This window comes from Manihot esculenta, chromosome 2, assembly GCF_001659605.2.
Source record: "Manihot esculenta cultivar AM560-2 chromosome 2, M.esculenta_v8, whole genome shotgun sequence".
Lineage (NCBI taxonomy): Eukaryota > Viridiplantae > Streptophyta > Magnoliopsida > Malpighiales > Euphorbiaceae > Manihot > Manihot esculenta.
Genome location: NC_035162.2, coordinates 7,092,119 through 7,115,169, shown reverse-complemented (window position 1 = coordinate 7,115,169; position 23,051 = coordinate 7,092,119). Strand labels below are relative to the sequence as shown.

The 23,051-nt window shown below is 35.0% G+C and overlaps 2 protein-coding genes across 7 annotated transcripts; both read right to left on the bottom strand.

Moving 5' to 3' along the window:
• Nucleotides 1-965: 965 nt before the first annotated feature.
• On the bottom strand, nt 966-14,774 carry LOC110608742 (probable serine/threonine-protein kinase SIS8). Of its 5 annotated transcripts, none has more exons than XM_021748026.2 (17): nt 14,522-14,774; nt 12,701-13,098; nt 10,272-10,475; nt 9,552-9,740; nt 9,061-9,320; nt 8,811-8,930; nt 8,580-8,669; nt 8,103-8,210; nt 7,750-7,842; nt 5,707-5,827; nt 3,799-4,096; nt 3,249-3,372; nt 3,135-3,154; nt 2,686-2,842; nt 1,645-1,933; nt 1,461-1,533; nt 966-1,228 (listed from the first exon to the last, which is right to left on the bottom strand). In XM_021748026.2, the coding sequence occupies exons 2-17, from the start codon at nt 12,947-12,949 to the stop codon at nt 1,146-1,148; spliced, it is 2,478 nt and encodes an 825-aa protein (XP_021603718.1). In that variant the 5' UTR covers nt 12,950-13,098; nt 14,522-14,774; the 3' UTR covers nt 966-1,145. The 5 variants fall into 5 exon arrangements, with proteins under 5 accessions (XP_021603718.1, XP_021603719.1, XP_021603717.1 ...); XM_021748027.2 differs by having other exon boundaries at nt 8,103-8,198; XM_021748025.2 differs by having other exon boundaries at nt 12,701-13,112; nt 14,522-14,742.
• A 5,595-nt stretch (nt 14,775-20,369) lies between these two features.
• LOC110607610 (protein LIGHT-DEPENDENT SHORT HYPOCOTYLS 10) lies at nt 20,370-22,782 on the bottom strand. Of its 2 annotated transcripts, none has more exons than XM_021746767.2 (2): nt 22,142-22,782; nt 20,370-20,675 (listed from the first exon to the last, which is right to left on the bottom strand). In XM_021746767.2, coding segments are annotated over exons 1-2 (522 nt in total). In that variant the 5' UTR covers nt 22,663-22,782; the 3' UTR covers nt 20,370-20,674. The 2 variants fall into 2 exon arrangements, with proteins under 2 accessions (XP_021602459.1, XP_021602451.1); XM_021746759.2 differs by having other exon boundaries at nt 22,131-22,779.
• Between the last annotated feature and the right edge of the window lie 269 nt (nt 22,783-23,051).

The following is a 23,051-nucleotide window of genomic DNA, read 5'->3' as shown; positions in this document are numbered from 1 at the left end:
AGGTTAGAATAATTCCATGATATTTGCATGGCCGTCGCAGCTTGATGGGGTTGCGTTGTGTGCAGGGCTTTAGTTATTGTCGATCAAGAAGTCTGCAGATTTGACGGACTTGGGTTTGATAGAAAAAGAAAAGGATGTTGTAGATGGGAAAAAAGTTTGAAGTTGAAGGTTGTAAGAAGATTACAATGAGGGGGATGATGACAATGACGTGCTTGCTTTAGGTATCGTTGAGAAATATCTGCTTGCAATGATCGTGATGCTGTACCAACTCTGCGAGCTCTGAAACCCACTCGGTATCGGAAAAGGAGACTTAGTCCTAATTGAGAGGAGATTTGGGTACGGTTGAACACAAACCATCATAGCCTGCATTTGGGTTGAGCTACCTTGTTCAATATCCCAGCTGTCAAAGATGGATTGCAACGACACCGTAGGCTTGGCATTAATTTCCCCTTCTGGACAAATGGATTTGAGCTTGTGGGAGAGGCTTTTATTAAGCCTCGGTGAGCTTAGTTATTGGCCTCCACAAGACGCAGAAGTCGGCGGAAGCAATCTGTCCCTTCCCGGTCCTGGGTTGCTCGCAGAATGTCTCACATTTTATCCATGAAACAGGTCATATGCATGTGCGTTTTATACGGATCCTTGTCCGAATCCTAAACCTGCGGGACGTCCAGCTCGGAGAAGACTAATATCCAGTATCCAGCATCTGAGAATGATGAGCAAAGAAATACAAGTAGATTCATGCAGCCGGGGTTTGAAGATGCTGTAATAGGAGTCATATTCTCGATTAAAGAATGTAAATGGTCAAATACAAGCTCACCATCAAAAGCAAAACGGAAAGCTTTCAAATTTGTTGGGAGCTGAACTTTGAGAAAGACCGAACTCATGCTTAGCTATTTATTCTTTTTTCGAGTTTCATGCAAATAGAAAGAAACCAAACAAAAAAATGCAAGTTCCACCAGTTAAAATTGACAAAAAGCATTTCCTTCCTTTTCATTTGCACAGAAAGATTCAGTGGTTCCATTGAAATTCGAAAATTGAAGCGTTTGATGTTTTCACAATTACAGAAAATCAAGCAGTATACAATTTAGCCGAAACACATTGCAAACCCTCTACCATGTTTTTTCTATACATAAAGAAAAAGACTATCAGCAGAGCGTGTACTCGCAGTCGAGCAAACGGGAAAGTATCTCTTCACAGCTTGGCCGTTCATGTGGTTCTGCCCAACAATCTCCAAATCAAGATGACAACAAAAGTCAGCAGTTACAAATAGAAAATTGTAGAAATAATTTATAGCCGACTAAAATGAGCTTTTATTAATAATGCATGTAGTTTAAAGGACAGAAAAATGAAGGGAAAATGAGAACATGGGAAAGAGGGACCAATCCACATGCCGTGATGCAAGACAATGAAAGAGGCATCCAGTTCTAACAATCATTCTTAATCTCAGTTGTCATGAATACCTGAAATTAACCTGCCCAGTGGCCCTTCAGGAATCTCCAAACGGGATCCCTCATTTGCAACAGCATAAACTACCTGAACGGCAAAGAACCAAATGAGTTTGAAACTTCATGCATTTCAAAAGATGTCTCAAATAACTAACGCATGAACAACATATGATTACAAAATGGAAAAAATCATGTGTACCCTTTCTGGCGGCACTCCTTCCCATGGTCTATTCAGGGTGCAGAGCTCCCACATTATCACCCCGAGACTGAAAATATCACATTTTTCAGTAAAGGGCTCATTTCGTATAAGTTCAGGGGCCATCCATTCTGGAGTTCCTGCGGATGAGGAGTCTCTCATAGGTGTCTCGGTCATTATTCTGGAGAGCCCGAAATCACATATCTTAACGGTCGAATGTTTGTTCACAAGACAATTTGCACTTTTAAGGTCACGATGAACTATCTTCATCCGATGTATGCACATCAATCCCCTGGTTGTTAGCAGAAAATACAAGTCAGTAAACAGCATAACCCTGACTTTTAAATAAACCTCCCAAATTATCATAATTTGATCTACTGGTCATTTGCATTTGCACATGCGCTTCACATGATAGCTAGGAATACTGCTGAATAGATGATCAGTTTGGATTTTACAACTTAGAATTAATATGCCAGGAGATATCCCATTACGAATGCGTATGAAATCTATGAAGCACATTATCTCAAGACAATGTTTCACTTACTTCACGATACAGAAAAAAGACCAGAAGTGTTCATGATGCATGTTTGATTTCCCTCACCTTGCCTACTTGTATTCCAAGGCGATGTCACCCACTTATATTCTAAGGCAATGTTCCAATATCTTGCACATTAACGGTAATATTAAATCTCTATTGTACATCAAAATTTCAGAGTTCTTTCTCGCTACCCATGAAGCTCAAGATTCAGGAGTAGAGAGCTAGACAACACATAAAACCAGCATCAAATTCTCCTTATCAGTCGAGCATTAACACAAAATCTGGAAATTATTACAGGACACTTCAAATATTGAAAAATAGATTATCAGATCTTAAAATGAGGGTGGATATAAGTTAGTAACTGAAAATGAAACAATCAAATATACTCCCTCCAAGATGGGATCACAAATGGATTTCAGGTGTAAATACCACAAGCATTCTAAAAGTACAGAGGAGAAAGTGCTCAACCTTTAAACAATTCGACAAGTTAGGATAGGCTAATATACCTGCATATATCACACAACATTTTTAGCCTCCTCCGCCAACTAAGCCTCTTCTTCTGACCACTCAAATGTATCATATAATACAGAGATCCCATCTCCATATATTCAGTAACCATTGACAAATGCGGGGGCTTCACGCAAGCACCCAAGAATAAGATAACTGCAAGAACCAGAACCTCTCATTTCAGCAACAGTCAATAGTAAAGGAGCAATAAATAGTAAATGAAGCTCTTGAGTTTCATTTGACTATTTGTTCAGAAGAAAATTTCTACAAGTGGCCTCATATACTAAGAACCCACCAATTTAGACAAAAATAAACTGACCCCTTTACTTTGATGGGTTAGATCTTGCTAATTTTACAATTACAGGCCACATTTATTGAATGTCAATAGCAGTAAGCTCAAATGAATGAATATAAAGTGTATTCTACAATAGTAGGTGAAGGGGAATACCGTTGGGATGTCGAAGTCGGCTGGAAGACAAACATGCATAAACCCACAGGGGATCAAGTCAGAAAGGTACAAGGATACATAAAACTAAAATCAACAAATATGACAAGAATTGACCTAAGAATGGATATCTCATTGCAAAAGTCCTCCATGTTTTCAGCAGTTAGATCTTGCTCTAGAAAAACTTTGATTGCAACATCTGTTCCATTCCATACACCACGAAAAACTTCCCCGAAAAACCCTATAGATGCCGCAAAAGAAACTCAATCAACAGGACAGTTTTTAGAAAGTGGAGTAAAAAAATGAACTGTCTACACTCCAAGAGGACAAAATTAAAGCTCCATGACTATTCGTTAACCACAAATACAGTTTTAATTACGTTTGGTCACACAAGTATTATCATTCCATTTTTTCAGCCCATTCATTCTCATAAGTAGGCAATGATAATTTTCATTTCCCACTGCGTGAAGCATCTGCATACAGTTTGAGGTCCTTAAAGACAAAACTTGCATAAAATGCATTTTGCAGCAGAGCACCGACAGTAGTATGTTTGGACTGCAACTGTAGCAGTACAATAAGAGCACTTTCAAACTGAAAAATTCAGCTACGAATATTAAAAGAAAAATTATAAACAATTTTTTTTAATCAAAAAAAGAAGAGAACTTACCAATGCCAACACGAGTCCCAACAGTTAATTCTGAGAAATTAATGTTCCATTCTTGGAATGGTAATAGAGCCTTATTATTGAACATGGGAGATTCAAGAACTTTGTTCCATGTTGAAACAAATTCATCAGTCACATAACCTGAAGGTCCTCTTCTTTGCGATGTTTGGCTCCTATATTGATGTGGAGATGATGGCAATGATATAGCCTTTTGGGAATTCATGTGGTCCCTTTGAACAGCATATAAAGCAGACCTTCTACCAGATATTTCATCATGACAATCAAGATCAAAATTAGATACCTGAAATGGTACACAACATAGTTAACTACAACCAGGAGCTAGAAAGATTATTCAAACCACAGGTTAGAGAACTTTCATGTAATGTAACTTGTATAACAAATATTGGAACCTAGAGGTAACAATCATTAAGAAACAGCCAAAAAGAAAAGTGATTCCTTTGGAACCTATCTTTACCACACTCTCAGAATACAAGCACAGAAAACAATCTATATTAAGCATTTTCTTTTCAAATTCAACACTCAAGGAACTCTGGAAAACAAACTGGAAATATAGAATCTGTTAGAATGAAAGGACTCCCGTCCCCAATCTTTAATAAATATTTGCTATCAATACTCTTTTTCCATAAGGAAAAAAAATTGTTAAAAGCAAAAAGAAAAAGAAGCAAATGTCAAACACAGTAAAGATGTGGAAATAACTGTTCTGTAAAGAGAAGTGTTTTCTCATTGATGAAAATGATTATATGTATACAGAGGGACAAGCGGGAACTACAGTTTGTTATAACTAACTCCTAACAAACAGAGACTTCTAGAACAATCTTGAACTTTCCTACTTCACATAAATAAATTCTGAAATGCAACATTTTCTGCTTTCCCAATCCGCACCGTTTCTTTAACTTTTTATCCGCACCATTTCACTCTATGGAACACAAGCTCTCATTCTGCCCTTTGTCATTGCGGTGCTGTATCGTTGTTTCCTTTATTCCCACAAAAGACACCATGAATCTATTGCATACAAAAGTAACTGGGCCAACAATCAAAGATACTCCTTTAAAATTCCTGTAATTCAGTCCAACCAAGCATTCCAAAACATGGTCATAAAGGATTCAGCATTTCTATCTATCAAAACATCCCAAGAGCATCATAAGCACCTCACTGTAACTCTTCCCATCTTTCTGCCTCCTAAAGTTCTTTCAAATGCATTACAAAAAAATGGCAACTAATTTGATGGGATGCCATTGACTAATTTATTAACAATGAAGCAATGAAGAAAAAAAAAGAACTGCCCATGCACCTCAGAAGTCACAAAAATCCTCCCCTCTCCCCTTCTCTTCCTCCTCATTTTCCCAGCTGTCAAAGACATTCGTTGCAATGAGAAAAAGATGTTATGTCCCAATTTACCGATTCAACTATGTTTTGATGTTACCACAAAAAAGTATCACAATCATATAGAAAATATTTATTAGATATGCCAACTCATATCATATCCTATGTTTCAAAAAATATCCCCTGGTCTCATGACCATATATCCATAATTGCCTTGCAGGGAGTTTCCACGAGAAGATTTCCATATATCATCTTACTGTCGCAGCGGATAGCCCAGGCCATAACATATAGATGATAAAAAGTCGTGTGCATATGCTACCTCATTTGGGCATCCATGTACTTATCTTAGATTCCATATCAAGCACAAATTTAACAATGTAGTCTTGCTAAAAAGTGTAATGATAACCAAACCAAATTGCAGTGTACTTAGTGGATGCAGAATGCAGAGACTTTGTCTGCATAAATATAAGATCCACATGAACTATGCTGCATAGAACAAGCTTTATGCAATGCCGAAGATAACACCCAGTATTGTAATGTAGTTTTGTAATTACAAGAGAAACATACATTTTTCTGGAGATCCGGGCCATTGTCCTTGTCATCTGGAGAGTTTGCAAAAGACCCATCATCACCTCGCTGCCTTAAAATTCGATTTTGCTTCAAAGATTCATTCATTGCACGCACAGCCCTGAAATAATTCATGATATCCTGAATAATCTTCACACATAAGAAGAAATCTGAATTTTTTTCAGAACTAAGCAAATCCACACTTGAGCAGGTTCTGTCAAGAAATAAAGGAGAAACACCAAGCAGCAGGATTACATTATCATTGTACAGGACTCAAAACCAATTTATGGGCCCATAGATACATATGCACACACTTTCTGTCCTAAGTATCTTAGCATTTAGAAAGTGGAAAGAACTGGTTTACAAACTGCTTCAAATTGACTATAACAAAAACATAAACAAGGAAAAAGATCCTCTGGATGGATCTTTTAGGGAAAATCTCATAGAAAAGGTTTAAAAGGAGAGAAGATGGTTGATGAACAATGCTTCTTGTCCAAATTGAGATATAATTAATACAGACAGCACATGTTTTTGCATTCTGGTTGGACCCAAAAAGAATTGGGAACTCACCTATTCAGCAAGTGACAACTGATGCATGCTTAGGCACCAGCAAATGGAGTGATTGATAAGTAGTAGACTAGGAATCTAAATATGAACAAAATTCAAAATTTTCAACACTCCAACTCCCAAGACCAACTAGTCGGGGCCAGCAAGTGGAACCTTTTCAATCATTTAGCTAGGACCAAACTTTCTGTTAATTGTTACACTAAAATTTTTACCTCTTCAATGTACTGATTCATTTTTCTTTCTTTCTTTTCCTCGAATCTCGAGGTGAACCTTAGTGCAACAATAAGATTGTTTCATTATGACTTGAGGTCACAGGTTAAAATAACAGAAAGAACCTCCTTGCAAAGCACAGGGAAGGCTGCCCACGTCTGATCTGATCCTCACTAAAATCTCGATGAGAAGTATCACCAGCACTGCAAGTCTGCAACAACCACTTTCTTGTTTTTTGCCTAACTCACCCCAAAAGTTAGCTCAAGGTTAGGGAAGGAGTGCGCAGGACCCTTACAAGGGCTACATGACCCCTATCCAAAACCGGATTCAACATTCCACTCACGCTCAGGAATAAACTGCAGCAAGAAATACTTTGAGGAGGCCTAAGATTTGGGTCAACCCTAACTCACCCAAAAGGAGTGCCCAAGGCTCTTGTAAAGGGCACATGACTACTATTCCAAACTGATGTGAGATTTAACAATTCCAATAGATGCCAACCCCTTTACCCATTATCTAGTCCATTATTATACTTCAACATCATTCTTAAATATTCTCATCTCAGTTACGTATGAAAATTTCTATGCATAGCCTGATTATTATCCGGCTAAACTCACCTTTCTAGCTAAACAAGGATTTTATGAGCACATCATCATAGTCATGCTCATGCTGCATTTCAAGCATGCTGCTTCAGTTCTTTTCTATGAGCAATATCCCCTTCAATTCAGTCCTAGGCTTTTCCCCTTCCCTTTAAAAGCATCCCTCAACCAATATATATGTATGTATATATATTCCTATCAATTTTGTATGACACGGTAAGAAAATTATCACAACAAAGACCTCTGCTAAATCTATTCTTACACCTCCTTCATCCCACGTTCTGTTAAATTTGCAATTGGATATATTTTATTTTCATTTCCAAATAGCAAGAAAAATAAAGAAAAAGGAGGAGGTGGAGGGGGCTAAAATGCTGAACAGATGTTGAAGAAAAATAGAGTCTACTACAGCAATAATTTGGAGAGAAGCCTTCAGTGGTGCCTTGTACCATAACGATAACTTAAAATTTTAATGAAGGTAAATAGATGCCAAAACATTTCCTATCCCATCTATAATGAAAAGTTGGCATATATTTTGAGCGGAAATATGCATCCCAATTGCCCAATTGAACACCCCCCCCCCTCCCCGGCAAAAAAAAAAAAAAGAGGATGGTGGGGGGGAGGAATTTCAAAAATAAATTTAAGGTTAACACGAAATGAAACATGCACCAACCTTACAATGTCATCACCAACCTCTGGGGTCATGCTAATGCTTCTTCTCCTTATTCTACGAGCTTCTGATGTCGATGCACCCTCTGATTTGTAGCTACAAATATATATTAAAGAAGTTCTTAGATTTAAGATAAATTGTCGGAAAACAAAAAAGAGCCAGCCATGAAACTAGACAGGAGCAACTACCAACTATTATAGTCCAGAACAATTTAGCGAATTCAACACAGGCACATCTTGCAATAACAAATAAATGATAAGACAAAGCCCCTAAAATAATTTATCCCACATAACCATAAATTGTGAAATAATATAGTGTTCCTTGCATTTAAGTAATAGGATCAAACAGGCAAGCACCTTGATGCAACTTCATCATCAGCATAATCTCTAATTGAGTGCCTGTCACCACTTAACATGGACCGTCCACGTGCTCGAAATGAAGGATGCTCTGGACTACAAAACCAGCTTATAATAGTTCATTTCAAACTTAAGTATTCCATTCCAGGACAAATACTAGATGCTTTTAGAAGTAAATTTAAGATTAAATCACTTAAATCATTGAACTTATCAAATTCATTATGGCCAATAAATTCAACTTGTATCATCAAAATCACTCTGATAGTGTTTCGGTTTCGTTAAAAACTCAGAAAACATTTATGTGACAATAAAATATTACAGCTCTATAGTCAATAAAACTGCACGCCAGCATGTGAAACAGAAGTGGATATATGCCCCAGCAAGAATAAGAAGATAACTATCACAATATATCACACTTTAAACACCACACAAATGTCAATCCATATGCAATACAAAAAGGGTTTTTAAAAAAAAAACCTTGAACTAGCAGTCCGCTGTTCAGCAATAACCTTTTTCCGGCTACGTCTCCAAAAGTTATTTGCAATATTGGGCTCACTGTGTGATAAGCTGGGTGAGGAAGGAAGAACAGAAACAGTATATTATGATCGAAATCAAATTAAAAAATTAAACGAAAGAAAAGAAGGAAAAATATCATCCAAAAGCCATAATAGAAACAAGGAAATCTCAAAAAATGAATTCCAATATTACTTCAATTTTCTGTCAATACAGGTAGTAGATCGCAACATCATATTTCGCAACGCAGGACCTGAAACATTTGCAGCTGCCTCTAACTTCCGATGGAACTGAAGGCTCTCATCCTTTTCAGCACTGTGGGAGAAAAAAAAAAGAGTTAGAGAAAGAGAGAAAGACATATTAACATTAGCAGCTTCAGAATGCATACTAACAAAGAAAATAATTTGATATAGGTTTAAAATATGATTCAACACCATCTGCTAACCTGTCATGATCCACTCTCTCTGAAAACCCACAGAGAGGACTGTTTGGTTCTAGTGGTGAATCACAAGAATCATTTTCGGCAGAATCACTCTCCCCAGCAGCTGAAATATGGGTCAGAAAAATTGCCCTGGTTGACCGAGGTATTAACTGACCAGGAAATCGCATAAGATCAACCAGTAGTTCCACAGAATTTAACACAACTATCACAGAAATGTGCTTGTATGAGTCCGTGCACTCAGCAGTTCCATCATTTGGTAATCCCTAATTTTCAAAATGTAAAAGAAAAGAAGATACTGTAACATCGATTTTTGGATATCATATATGATTTACAAGTCACAAATTGTATAGATTGCAGATTCTTTCTATATATGGAATTTCATGGGAGAGAGAGAGGGAGAGGGAGAGAGAGAGAGAGAGAGAGAACTTAATAATAATAAAGAACAAAAGAAGAATAATGCACAATTTAACCCACCAAGTGAAGTTAAAACTTACCACCATAAGCCTACTTTCAAGACCTACACTATCAGCTAAAACTTTAAACAAGATTGCTCGAGGACGGCAAGAGCCATGCTTTATTTGTCCAAGTAACTGAACACCTCGATTGTCAAACATGTGGGAGGTTTCTTCCAGTGCAGCTTTTGCTGGACTTTCCACATTTGCTCTTTTATAAAAATCAGACACCTGTAAATAAGATAATAGGGGGAGAAAAGGAAGAAAAATACAACTTTAAAATAATTGAAATTTCGCAAACGGGAATTTAAAAAATGGATAGTAGTATTTAATCCCTAAATTGGCTTTAAAATAAAGATTCTCAAGTTCATCTTATAACTTAATTGCTTGCCAAAAGGGGTTACTTAGTACTAACATTTTTTGAGATAAGTGCAAAACAAGTCCTAAAGCGTGTTAGTTTCAATATAGGTTCCATTGTTTTTACCATTAGGAAAAAAAATATATTCTATTATCAACAGGTTCTTTTCTTAAGTTTTCACTAATTATAAGTGAAAATTAAAGAAGAAAGTTGAGATCTATTATGATCAAAGCAGACACACACTTAGGCAATTGCAGACATTAACATAAAGGAATTCCTTACCGTGATCAATTTTTTATTGTAGTAAAATTGCACAACAGTAAAAACACAAGTATATTTAAATAAGCAGCTACATGAACTTCAATTTACATAATCTTAGAACACAAAGTTATAAAAGTTCTCACCAATCCAGCAATCTTTTTTATCATTGCAGCTGGATTCGAGTTCAATCCTTTGACTAATGCCCCAATCAACTGCTTCAGCATAGATAATTTTTTATCTTTCTTTGCATCCACAAAAATGATATCAGCCTTGATACCCTCACCATCCAAAGCACGAAGCTCATCTAAAGTTGGAATACTATCAAAGAGCTCTTTTAGCCTTTTATCCTGTCCACAATCACAAAACATTAGAAAACAATCAAGTGAAATCAATTCTTCAGATCAAGTAGATATCCAATTAAAATAGGTTAAGGTGGGAAGAGAAATATAACTTAGAACAAGCCACGCATCCATAATGTCTGTTCTCTTTCAGAATGTGAACATAGAGGAATGAATAAATGACGGCACACCATTACATCCATTATAGTTTTCAACAATGCAAGGGAAGGAAATCCTACAAGAGGACAAACACTGATAGACTATCAATCTCATTGTGAATGCAAAAATTTTGTTCTAGAGCCACACCACCACCAACTGGAACACTAAGAGGAGCTCCCATGTCAACCACTTTGAAATGATAATTACTAGAATGAAAGTACAAGTTATCAAAAACTCCCTTCTTTCTCATAATGAGAATCTACAAGTGTCCAATTACACTTAGTAATTCTTAATTCCTCTACTATAAGTAATGGCGCCAACTAAAGTCACATACCAGAGGAGAAAGTGGCATAAGAAGAAGGGTCCAGAAGTTACAGCAGCAGTAATAGTAAATAAGTAGGGTAAGGGATGTTGGTTAGAATGTGAGGGTATGAGCTGGATTAGTTATACAGTCGTACCAGTTGTTAGATATAACAACCATAGCTCTATATTGAGAGAGAATTAGTCTGTAAGGCATGTTAAAAGTGAATAGAAAAATACAATCTCACCTTTCTCTCAGATTCTTCTCTCTTTTCTTCTTCCTTCTTTCACTGGAATCCCTACCCTTCTCATCTCATTTCTTGTTAAGGGCTTCTCCCTTATCACAAAGCAAGCTATCCAAGGAGTCCAGGATGAAGAGATTGAATCATAGCCTATCCCACCCTATCCCTTTCCAAAGAAATATAAAGCCTTGACCATCCACATATGACCTAGCAGTTATTTAACATCCAACTTACAATTAACCTCCACACAATCCTCAATATCTAATCCAAAGCCAGTATTTAACACCTTTTGACATTGTCTAGATTTCAAGTCAGTAAAGCAGATCCATATATAAAAAAAAAAAAACCCTCACTGCTAACTAACTTTCAATTTGACCCCAAACAAAACCTTGGCCTTCCACAATTCTGTAATTTTTGTACTTGTCCACAGTTTGACTAACCAGCAAGTCTATTGCCAATTCAGAACTTTAAGCCTTCACTTTCTTTATTGGCATAATGGTTAAAAGAAAAATTCAACCTTAGCTCATATCTGCAATTTTGTTCTGAATTCAAAACTCAGTAGCAATCCTATCCAATTGGTCAAACTTGAAAAATAATATAACATTTTATTACCAAAAACTAAGAGCAAGTCCTTTCCCATGATATAATCATTCACTTCTATAGATTGATTGTACTTCAAGTTTGACTGATCGGAAATAACTGCAACTAAATCTTGAGATCAAGACAAATCGTCAAAATTAAAAGGTTCAAAAAAATTGCAAGAACACATAACATGAGACCTTTTTACTTTATAAATGGGAAGATATAAATTATTTGGAGAACTGGATTATGTGTCTGAAATGAATAAGGTCAACTTCATCCTGCAAGTTATTTATTCACAAAAAACAAGACTATCTATGAATTTTGTGCCAGTATTTCTAGTTGGTCCTGTCATGAAAGCAAAAATAAAGATGTGAATCTTGACCTTCCACAATTTTTATAGTCATCCACAAAGTAACTGAACCACAACTCCCTTGCCAAATCAGAACTTTATTTATTCTTTAAATGAGAAAATAGAACATATTTGTAAAGCTAGATTGAGCATCTGAGCTGAAACTTTTAAGAAGATCTATCCTGGGAAAACCCACCAGTCCAATTTTTGTGCTGCTTCTTAACGAAAAGCAAGAATTATCCATAAATTCATGCCAGTGTTTCTACATGATTCAATCAAGAAGACAAATCAAAATGTTTGGAATTAGGTCATACTATCAGCTAACTCAATGATAAAATATGAGTGAGTGAGAGAGAAAGAGAGAGAGAAGTAAAATCATTATACATGTCCGCATGCAAAGTGAAAAAGAAGATAAAAAATTTGGAATCATTCTAAACAATAATCATTAATTATCAGTGTACATAAACCGATTTAACAGAGAGAACACAACTCAATTATTTTCTTCACACCAATGTCACTTAAGAATAACTCAGATAACTCATAATCCTGCAAAAGTTCATATGCACGATCAATGAGATAAAATTGGTATTATGAGTCCTCACCGGCATGACAGAGTAGAAACCATTTGGAATTCGTTCAGAAAGCATCCCAGTGCTCCAAAGAATTTGTGATGCAGTCTGTGAAGACAAACCATCTTCCTCATAATTTCTAGGTGATTCCTTATGATTCAAACTCTCTTCTTGTGAAAGCAAAGAAACAGATTCAAATTTCTCCATAAAATCAGAACCCCACCACATAGAATTAGAAGGCCCTTGTTCTGTTGGCCCCGAGTCATCTTGCATTTCTTCCATGTTCTTAAATATGTTGGATGTAAAACCATTTCGGCCTCCAATCCTCACGCCATAAAGATCTTCTCAATAAAGAAATAATTCTTAGAGAACTAAGAACCTTACAAGAAACCTCTTCTGCTCCAACTTGTATAAGCTGGAGGCCATCTAACCTACAAAACCAAGACTGAAATCAAATTAGAGATATCTTTATGCACGGGGACATCAACCTTTCCAGAAATGAATACAAATACAGAGTAGACTACACATCAAGAGAGTTAAATTTATAGCCAACCAGACGCTTACTGCCACTAAACACATATCAGAAAGGATTTCAAGAAGCAAAAGACATTAGTTCTCTCAACAAGTGCAATAAAACAAATAAATGGAGTAAGACCGTGCTCTCTATTTTATGATCTAACTAAGATTAAATAGGGATTTCATCACTCAAATTATAAAAAAACTTAAAAGGGCCACACACATGTTATTATCATTTTAATTACACTTAATCATGCACATTGACATTGCCAAAGTTCAGATTAAAAACCCTCAAAATTTATTTCAGTTTCATCTTTAATGACCAACATAAGCAACTGTCCACGAGTACCAATTTTTGTGCATTTTTCTTTAATTGAAAGGAAAAGTACAAAGCCCTTGATTTACTATGAGACGGACACTCTACTAGTGAGCTACTATCCAATTAGTGCATAAGCACTTCAACCACAATGCAAGAAAAAGTACTGAAGAAAAATAGCAACACTTAAGTTGTTTTCATGTTATGTATTTGATAAATAACCAGTAGTTGAAACTACATCTACAAGTACCTGTGTGAGTACTTAATCGAACCTATGTAAAAAGGCTGCATTAAAAGAAATTGCTAAGATCAACCCTTATCCTCCAATGCATTATGAAATTATTATTTGCATTTTGAGTCCGAATATAAAATCCTCAACAAGCTTCCCTTGGCACACTTGACAATGAAGCTAGCGTCAACTCCATTATCCACAGATATATGATTTGTCTTCAAAATAACCAACCTATGCAATCATTTCCAACTAAATATAGACCATCTCCTCCATCCATCAAAGTGAAATGTTAACCAAACTCTCTCAAAAAACAGATCAATATAGCCTTACAATTCGATCCAAGACAACTGTGTACAACACCATAAACCCTGAGCATTTATTTAATCTAAGAGACACATCCTTATTCTCTTACAAGGATATCTAATTAGCAAGCCTAATCAAATGCCACTAGAGCTAGTAAATTAGTATAATTCAAATAAAGTAATAAAATATTAAAATAGATCCAACTCTTCATTACAAAAGAACGCAGCTGCACAACACTTCACCTAAGCCACTTCAAATGAGCTAAAACTATTCCTATATTATACGTACACAGCCCAACCATTTCTCTGGATTGTAAATGAAAAAGAAACAAAATCAGTTCACAGAAATTTCCAAAGAATCAAATCACAAACGAACCCTAATTGCCAGCATGATTTGGTGCAATAATAAAAAAAAAAGACAAAATTTGAACCTAAAAGAATCTAGGAAAAACGAAGAAGGATCAAGCAGGAGAGAAAAGAAGAGTTACCACCAGCAGATCCAAGAATTAGAATCCCAAGCTCGTCCTCCAGCCAATACCATTTGAATCTCAAATACGACTCATCCCTACATCACTCTTCCATCTCTTCCGATTAAAAAAGTATAATAAATACGTTCCCTACGTAAAATATAGAGATAGACAGAAAAGAGAGAGAAAGAGAGAGAGAGAGAGAATGGCAGGGGATAGTACCAAGGAATTGAGAAAGAGAGGGAGATGGATTCGATTTATTAATTAATATTTTTCTTTTTCTTGTGCGTTACTATTTATTATTGTATTTTAATAAGACGTGAGAATTGTTGCAGAATATTTAATTTAAGTCCTAATTTGAAGTTTTATAAAATAGTTAGAGATTTTTGAGGATTTTTAAAATTTTAAATTCATATTTATATTTTTAAGAATACGCGATTTTGAGAAAATTTTAGATAGTTTTTTAACTTAAAATTTATTTTGAAATACTAAAAATATTATTTTTAAATTCTTGTTTGATTTCTATATTATTGTAATATAGAACATTTAATTTTAACATAATAAAATATTTATACAATTATTTTTCAGAATAAAAAATTTAACTATATAAATTCAAACATAATTTATTATACTAAAAATTAAAATATTAATTTATTCATTAAATTTTTATTTTAGTAGAACAAAAGTGCCAAATGCTTAAGAATCAATGTACTTCGGAAGGAAAAAATTGAAGGATGTCTATATTTTATTTTCGCTGTTTATTTATCAATTTTCATTCTTAGTTCTAAAAATTTATATATATGCTTATAATTAATTAAGTAAAAGAAGAAATGAGTTTTTTTTAGAAAAAAAAAAAATGAGGAAAGCAAAAGGGTTTTATTTGGTGAGAGGGCGGAGAGTCACGTGCATGAAAGCGGGGTATCTGGGAACTCTCTCCGACAGCCAGCTGGCGTTAGGGGTTGGCTCACCAACATCCACACCTTCGTCCGCGTGAAACAACCCCTGCCCTTTTTTTTCTTTCACTCTTTTTAGTTTTTTATTTATTTCTTATTTTTTGTTTTGTTGACTAATTATAAAATACCCACTTGAAAAAAAAACACATGCTGATTTTTTTTTTTTTTTGCATTTCAAATGATTATTAAACTTATTTTAATCAATATTAAAAAATTTTGAATTTTCATTAGTAGCGTTAATAAATAACACATAAATTAATAAAACTATTATCTGACTTTTTAATCGAAATTTAATTGTTATGTTTTACATAAATAATTGATTCTATATTATTGTTCTTATTATATATTTGTTATAAAATCATAAATACACTTATGAACGATTAAGATTGTAAATTGTAATCTATGGTATTATTTTTCTATTTTTGATTTTCTCAAATAATAAAAATAATAATAATAATAATTCAATAGTTATTTATTTTAAAATAAAAACAACAATTTAAAACACACGAATCAATTAAAAAAATTAATTGAATTGTACATATAAAATTCTATTTTGCAAGCAAGCTCTTAGTATTAAATCAATTAATCTTTCTACAGGTGGTCGAATTGTGATGGCCCAAAATAGAACATCTTGATCCCAATTTTCGGGGATCAAGTTCTCTCATGGAGTATCTTCATAGGGCTTTCAAATGCTAAGTGCTTGGTAAAAAACGACAGCGCTTTGCCTATTATTTATATACAAAATATACATATATAGATAGATATATAAGGATGTAGTGTGCTAAAATCCAAGATAGCTACACCAAGTACAAGACATGCAGGTGACTAACTTGGTTTCATCAGTTTCAAGCACTTGTTCTGCCAGAGTCTTGTGATGAAGGGAACCTGGCCCCTGGCTGCATAGATAGAAGCTAAGAGTAGCTTCCCATCTTCTACGTTGCCCGTTGAGTCTCTACCAGTGGGCTAGTGACTGCATAGCATCTGCCATTACTAGGCTATAATCAGCCTCTGGCTGTGCACAACTTGCATCAATTGTACCCCACCTGAATAACCTCTTTCATTGAGTATTGACCCTCCCAGTGCTGGATCCATAATTTGCACCACCTTTCTCTCTATCTGTCAACTGGGCCAGCACCTATTTCACAAACAAATAAATGAAGGAAATGTGAACATCAAACGCAATTATAAAGCTCATATAAAGTAGATCAAGTCCTAACCGTAAAGATAATTAAATGTTGCACCAACAAATGAACTAGTTACAGTTGTTTCATTTACTGAGAACAGACAAGGTTCCCACACAAGACACGAGACACCTTCTCCAAAAGTCTATGCAAATCTACAAGAACTCTGCCCGTGAGCAACCCCATAACTGTAGGCATCTGATTTTGTCGCTAAATTCCCAGTTCTTGCACACTTGTGCAGCAGAATAATAATTAAAAAAAAAAGTTAAATATAGAAATGACACACGAGTGTGATTGGCATCAAAATAACAAAATGACATTTTCTTTGGACTGGAGGAATTTAATTGAGATATTCGAATTTGACAATGCATAAATTATTTGATTAATTTGATTCACAATCCTGATTCAATGTGGGTTTGAAATGCCAATAAAAGTTGTAATTTCAAATCCAGCTCAAATGTTTTCAATCACATAATTGACCTAAGCATATGAAAATTGGGTTTCATGCTCAAATCATTCATTTGAAATCCTTGCCTCCAAATGCAGTGATGTACTATATCTATGGCAGAACACGTAAAAGCCTCTGAAAACTTCAGTGGATCATACTCAGGGGCAACGTATCCCTTGGCCCAACACTCGAGTTGAGACATGTCCACCAGCTGTCAGGTCCAAGCTTGGCCAGTCCAAAATAAGAAACCTTGGCGTGGAAATTTTTGTCCAAGTGGATGTCGCTGCTCTTGAAATCTCTATAAACCACTGGAGGACTGACATGTTCATGCAAATATTCTAAGCCCTTGGCGGCTTCAAGGGCAATTCGCAAACGTACGTGTTTCCCTGTCAATATCAAGTGCAAGGCATTTTGATCTGCATTTCCAATCTCAAGTGCAAGGCATTAGTTTGAGCTTGATCCGTTTTTTGATGATGAGCCAAGCTTGAGCTTGCAAGATGAAATTTGACTTGAGCTTGAGTCCTGATCTCAAGGCTGGTAAAATATGGAGCATCCGAAAATTAGAAATGTTCATTAGCATTTCAATGCACAAAATTGCGCCATAAAATTCAGTTATATCTAAAATTTTTCTGCTCTTGTTTTAATCTTAGGGATTCAGCAAAAATTCATGGCTGTCTGCATTATGTAGAAGTCATGAAAACATCAGCAAGTTTCTAGCAGAATACACACATTTCATATGTTTTTACATGGAATAGGAAAAACTGGCAGGATTCGTACAATGAACAAAGGAATGTAAAATAGATTTCAGTTGACATCTCATATAACAATAACAGCTTGTTTGGGAATGAAGGGGAAAATGAGGAAACAAAGAGAAGCGGTGAAAGGGGGAGGGGAATTGATTTTTCATTGTCTAGAAAGCCTAGAGAAAGGCAAGGGATTGGATATGTAATGGCGAAATATTCTCATGGGGCCCAAAATATTTTCTCTCCAATTTGAGGAGAAAAGGAAAGCACAAATTTTCTTCTTTCTTGTACTTTTACGCAAATTCTGATTTCTTCTTTCGCTTTTTAGTGGATGAAGGATTTTATAGTAATTTTGATTTTTCCACCTCTTACATCCCTATGTTTCACTACTTTTGAGAAAAAAAAAATTGCAGCATAACAAGTATTAATAATAAGTAGCATAATCTTTATATTTCATTTAAATGTCTCAACTCTTGCAAATTTCTACTAATGTCAAAACAGGAAGAGAAAAAGAGAAAAGGAAATAACTCACCCCTTATAGGTCAGTGAACAAAGATGAGAGTTGGAGAAAGAACAGGCAGAAATTTGAGAACCTCGCACTCACAAAAACATGCATATTTGCTTATGCACAAGTGCTGACAGTGACACGTACAAATTGTCATCTTTACTTAATTTCAAGGGAATTAAAAGGATGAGCTAACACCAACCTGAAAAGGGTATTTGCTGAATCAAATTTTCTATTATTTAATAATACATAATTTCATCATTAATATTTTAAATAATCAATAAATAGAAAATAATTTATTTTAATAATCACTTTATCTATAATTTAATTAATAAATTTTATTGTCGAATATATAGATATCAAACCTAAATTCCTCTTCTCCTTGATCTTGAATTTCACTGCAAGTTAGAGGTTTGGTACTAAAAAGCTGAAAAACAAGGTAATTATATATATATATATAAGGCAATGACATATTAAGAAATTGTGGAATGGAAAGAATTTTTTTTTCTTTTCACTTTTGAAGGAAGAAAGTCATATATTTAAAAATACTTATTTTTTTACTTTTCTGACTAACTTTCTTGAGAGTCACAAATATTGAAGAAAAATACAGAAAATTTTTCCAAAAGTGCCGAAGCGAAGCGTCACTTTCCAGATGTTCAAGTAGCTTGCGGAATCCATAATTACAAATAAGAATACAGAAAGGTGGAATGGGGAGTTAGTAATCATAAAGTTCAAAATATATATCATTCTTCTCTTTCCACTTCCACACATTCTTGGCAGCCAAACAATTAATCTCTTTCTTTTTCGCACTCATTTTCCGCAATCAAATAATTAATTCCCTCCCATTTTCAGCAGCCGCATACAAATCAGCACATAGCAACAACAAGGGTAAAAATCCAACTTACTCGTGTGGTTGTCAGGGCGTTTGGAGAGCTTGTCAAGCATATAGCAGTAATAGCTAAAAGCCACAAGCAAACAAGCTACGGCGAGTGAAGCAACCACGACAATGGCCATCAATGCTACGCGCTCCTTCCTTCTATACCCAACATTCTCCGTTTCCGTGCTCTGTTGTTTGCGTCAGATTGAATGCAAAGAAGGAAACCAGCAAGAAGGAAGAGAAGAGAATGGTAATGGTTCAAGGTTCTTTGAGTTAAGAGATCCGTGCCCACCCTCTCTCTCTCTCCAAAGCATTGCTCTTACTCTTTGTCTCGTTTGGGAAAAATTATTCCAAGTAGATGTTGCATTTAGGACAGTCATATGCTAACAATTTATGCGATCATTACTCAATGATTAACGGATTGTGGCTGTGGCTGCCAGCCATTGATGATGCACTAAATGCCAATACAAGGGCTTCCTTATTTTCCTTATTGTTTATTCTTAAATAAAAGGCAGATATAAGAAATTAGAAAATCCAATATTATAAATTTACAGAAGTTTTGTTTATATTATCTTATTAACTTATCTTTTGAGATTATGACTGCGCATATGATTAGATGGATGCTTTGTAGACAAAATCTTGAACATTATGAATTAAAACTTTATTCCAAAGTCCAACCAAAATAATTAATATTCCCAAAATTATTTAGCCTTAATTCTACAAATCAGATATACAATATATATAAATAAAAAACAAAAAGCATATATAGATGAACGATCTGGTTTGTTTTTATATATGGATGCTTACGATATAGAATTTCCAGCAGGGCATAAATGTTTCAGTGATATGTGCAGGCATTATTTCTCTGATGACATATATATAGAGCGAGATCTCCTGCTGGCTCTCACCTGATTGTATATTTGTATTATTCATATATTCCCTGCCCAGATAGTAAGGCCTACACAAGTCATGACAATCTATGATTCCTTCAATCTCTATTCTATGATTTACTAGATATTTGCTATCAACTTTATAAAGCAATATTTACATATTTCTGAAAGTTTAAGGAAAAAAAAAAAAAAGAACAAATTTATTGAGTTGATTTATCAAATACTCGATGGGTTAATATAAAATAATACGTAAATGTATTTTTAACAAGAAGTGATAAAAATATAATATATGCATTTTAATCATATTATTTTACAGTTGAGAAAACTTCAGTGGCACATAATTAATGCACAACGTAAAGATAGATCTGCTAATTTAAAAGCAAGCTTACAAATTCAGGAAACAAAGGGAGAGACTGATATCGATCACTGGAACAGCTCGAGAGAGAAGAGCTAGTAGTTCTTGAAATTATCAGCTCAAGTTATAACCTCCCTTCATCATCTTAGACAATTGGGTAGCAAAGAAAATAACTCCCTTTAACTTCTTTCAGTACTTTGATTCTCCAACAACAAGCTCGATCCTGCAAGAATGAAACATGAGTAGAAACCCTATATATTAGCTTACTTGTCTCTGGTTTTGATCAAGTATATAAAAATAAAAAAGACAAAATTTAACTAAACCATCGAGTGTTTGAGCTTGTTCAAGCAAGAGGGTATACTGTAATAAGAAACCCTAGTGTGATTTTGCTGCTTGCTCATGAGTTTTGGTCCAGAAATATAAGAAACATGGGAGATAGAAGCAGAAGCATTTTGTTAATATCTCCTTTATGCAGGTCCATGTAGAGACCTTTAGAAATTGATTCTCTCTCTCTCCATAGAGACAAGAAGATTTGAGGTTGTAGCTACCAACAGAAGATGTATTCTTTTGAGGAGCACATATATATATATGAAAATCATCCAATCTGAGATGACCCAGCAAAAGTTCACTAGCAACAAATGCAAAGATGCAAAGGGGAAGCATTATTAGCATTAGTTAAATAGAATAAAACCTATTGTCCCACAAAATCTGGTATTGGACAACATGCAAATCTTACAAGGTACAAAGAATAATATAATAAATTTCATATCTGCCCTTGCCAACGAGATCTTCTTCACTATACTCATTTTCAGAAAAAGCAATTGGTGGGGCATTAGTTGAAAATGGACTTATCTTCAATTAATTAACTTATAGTTGGAGACTTTCACATAGCTAATATGGGATTTGTGGAGATATTTGACATCAGAAATGGCATACAGAAATCCATATAAATAAGAAAACCTTAACTTTTGTTATTGTGGGGGTGTCAATCATTGATTCCTTTGCATATTTTATTTCTATAAAAATAAAGTAAATGATATCTATCAATTGACCTCTCATGGGAAGGAAAATCCTCAAAATCTTCAAAGAGCTAATTAAATAGAGAAAATTTAGCATGCAATTTAATAATATTATATAAAATTTATGAAAACTCCTCAAATATATATATATAACTAGATCATGAATGCTTTTGCATGATATGCAAGCGAGCTAGCTTCTCCATGAATAAGAGATCAAGAAGTCTGTTCATCTAAAAAGGATGCATGTTATTTGAAATATATTTAAACATCCTTGTCACCATTGCTAGCCTTTGATATATCTTTGAGACTACAGTAATGGGTACTAATTAATTAATCAAAATTTTTTTTTTCAAGTAACTTAATTTATCTCTAATATATATGAAGAGCATATATGAAACTAGGGTTCCTAATGCTGTTTTCTAAATTGGCAGTAAACAAAATAAGATCTTGCAAGAAATTGAAGATTCAGTCTGCACATATGTATGATGCTTGTATATAAGTGATTTGAGGGTTTGATTAATGCAGATCAAAAGAAATACATATTAAAATCAATTATTTTATCAAATGTCTTGGAGTCTTTCACAGCTTAAGCAATAAGGCACAAAGAAAAATGAGAGAAAAGCATTAGTAATTTAACGAGAAAAGGGCAAAGGATGAACATGTAAGATACTAGAAATGCATGGCAGAGCTGGATTCATCAATCCCTTTGCTTGAACTAGGCTTCTTCTTCTTCTTTTTGTAAGGAATACCTCTTGCCTTAGCTTGACAGTCCCTAACCTCCCTTAGATACACACGAATAGCGCCACTGGCAAAAGGGTTACTCTCAGGAGGACCTCCATTTTCTTCATAAGCAGCTCGGAGCCTACCAATAAGGGCATCGAGGCTGCCCCAAGCTTGCCTGAGAGGGCAAGTACAAGGAGCCGGTGGCTCAGGCTGCCCATAAAACATGCAGCCTTGAAGATGGACCTTAGTCTTCCCAAACTGATCTAGGTACCTGAGGAAGTCAAGAACATGGTTGCAATTGCACTGAGAAAGAGCCACCGGAGGCCTCTGATTCTTCAAGTACTGACCAAAAGTATTCCAATCCCTTCTTTTCTGAGATTCATAACGGCTTGGAGTTGCAGCAGCAGAAGAGTGTTGATGGTCTTCATTGGATCCTTGTGCCAAATCTTTTCCTCTTTCACTAGACATGAGCTGCTGCGAGCGATCAAGTTGATTAATGGAGAGATTGGCTTGTATGGTTTTTGGTGAGTAAGGCAGAAAGGATGAATTAATTGAGCGAAAAAAGATAGAAAGCAAGAGGTGAAAAGAATAGGGTAGGAGAGACTCAGTGGAGAGGAAGATGGAGTTCACATCATGGGACTAGTGATGAGTAGACATTCAATGGGGCCATCTGCTGTTGCTTTCTGTATCCTCTCTTTCTTCTTCATCTTTGATTTTTTTTTTTAAATTAGTTTAGTTATAAATTTTTATATAATTTCTATTAGTCCTTTGGCATTAACTCTAAGTTTTCCCTCTAAACATACAATTATTGTATGTCATTTTGTCAACACAAGCTTTTATTATTCAAGCAATATTAT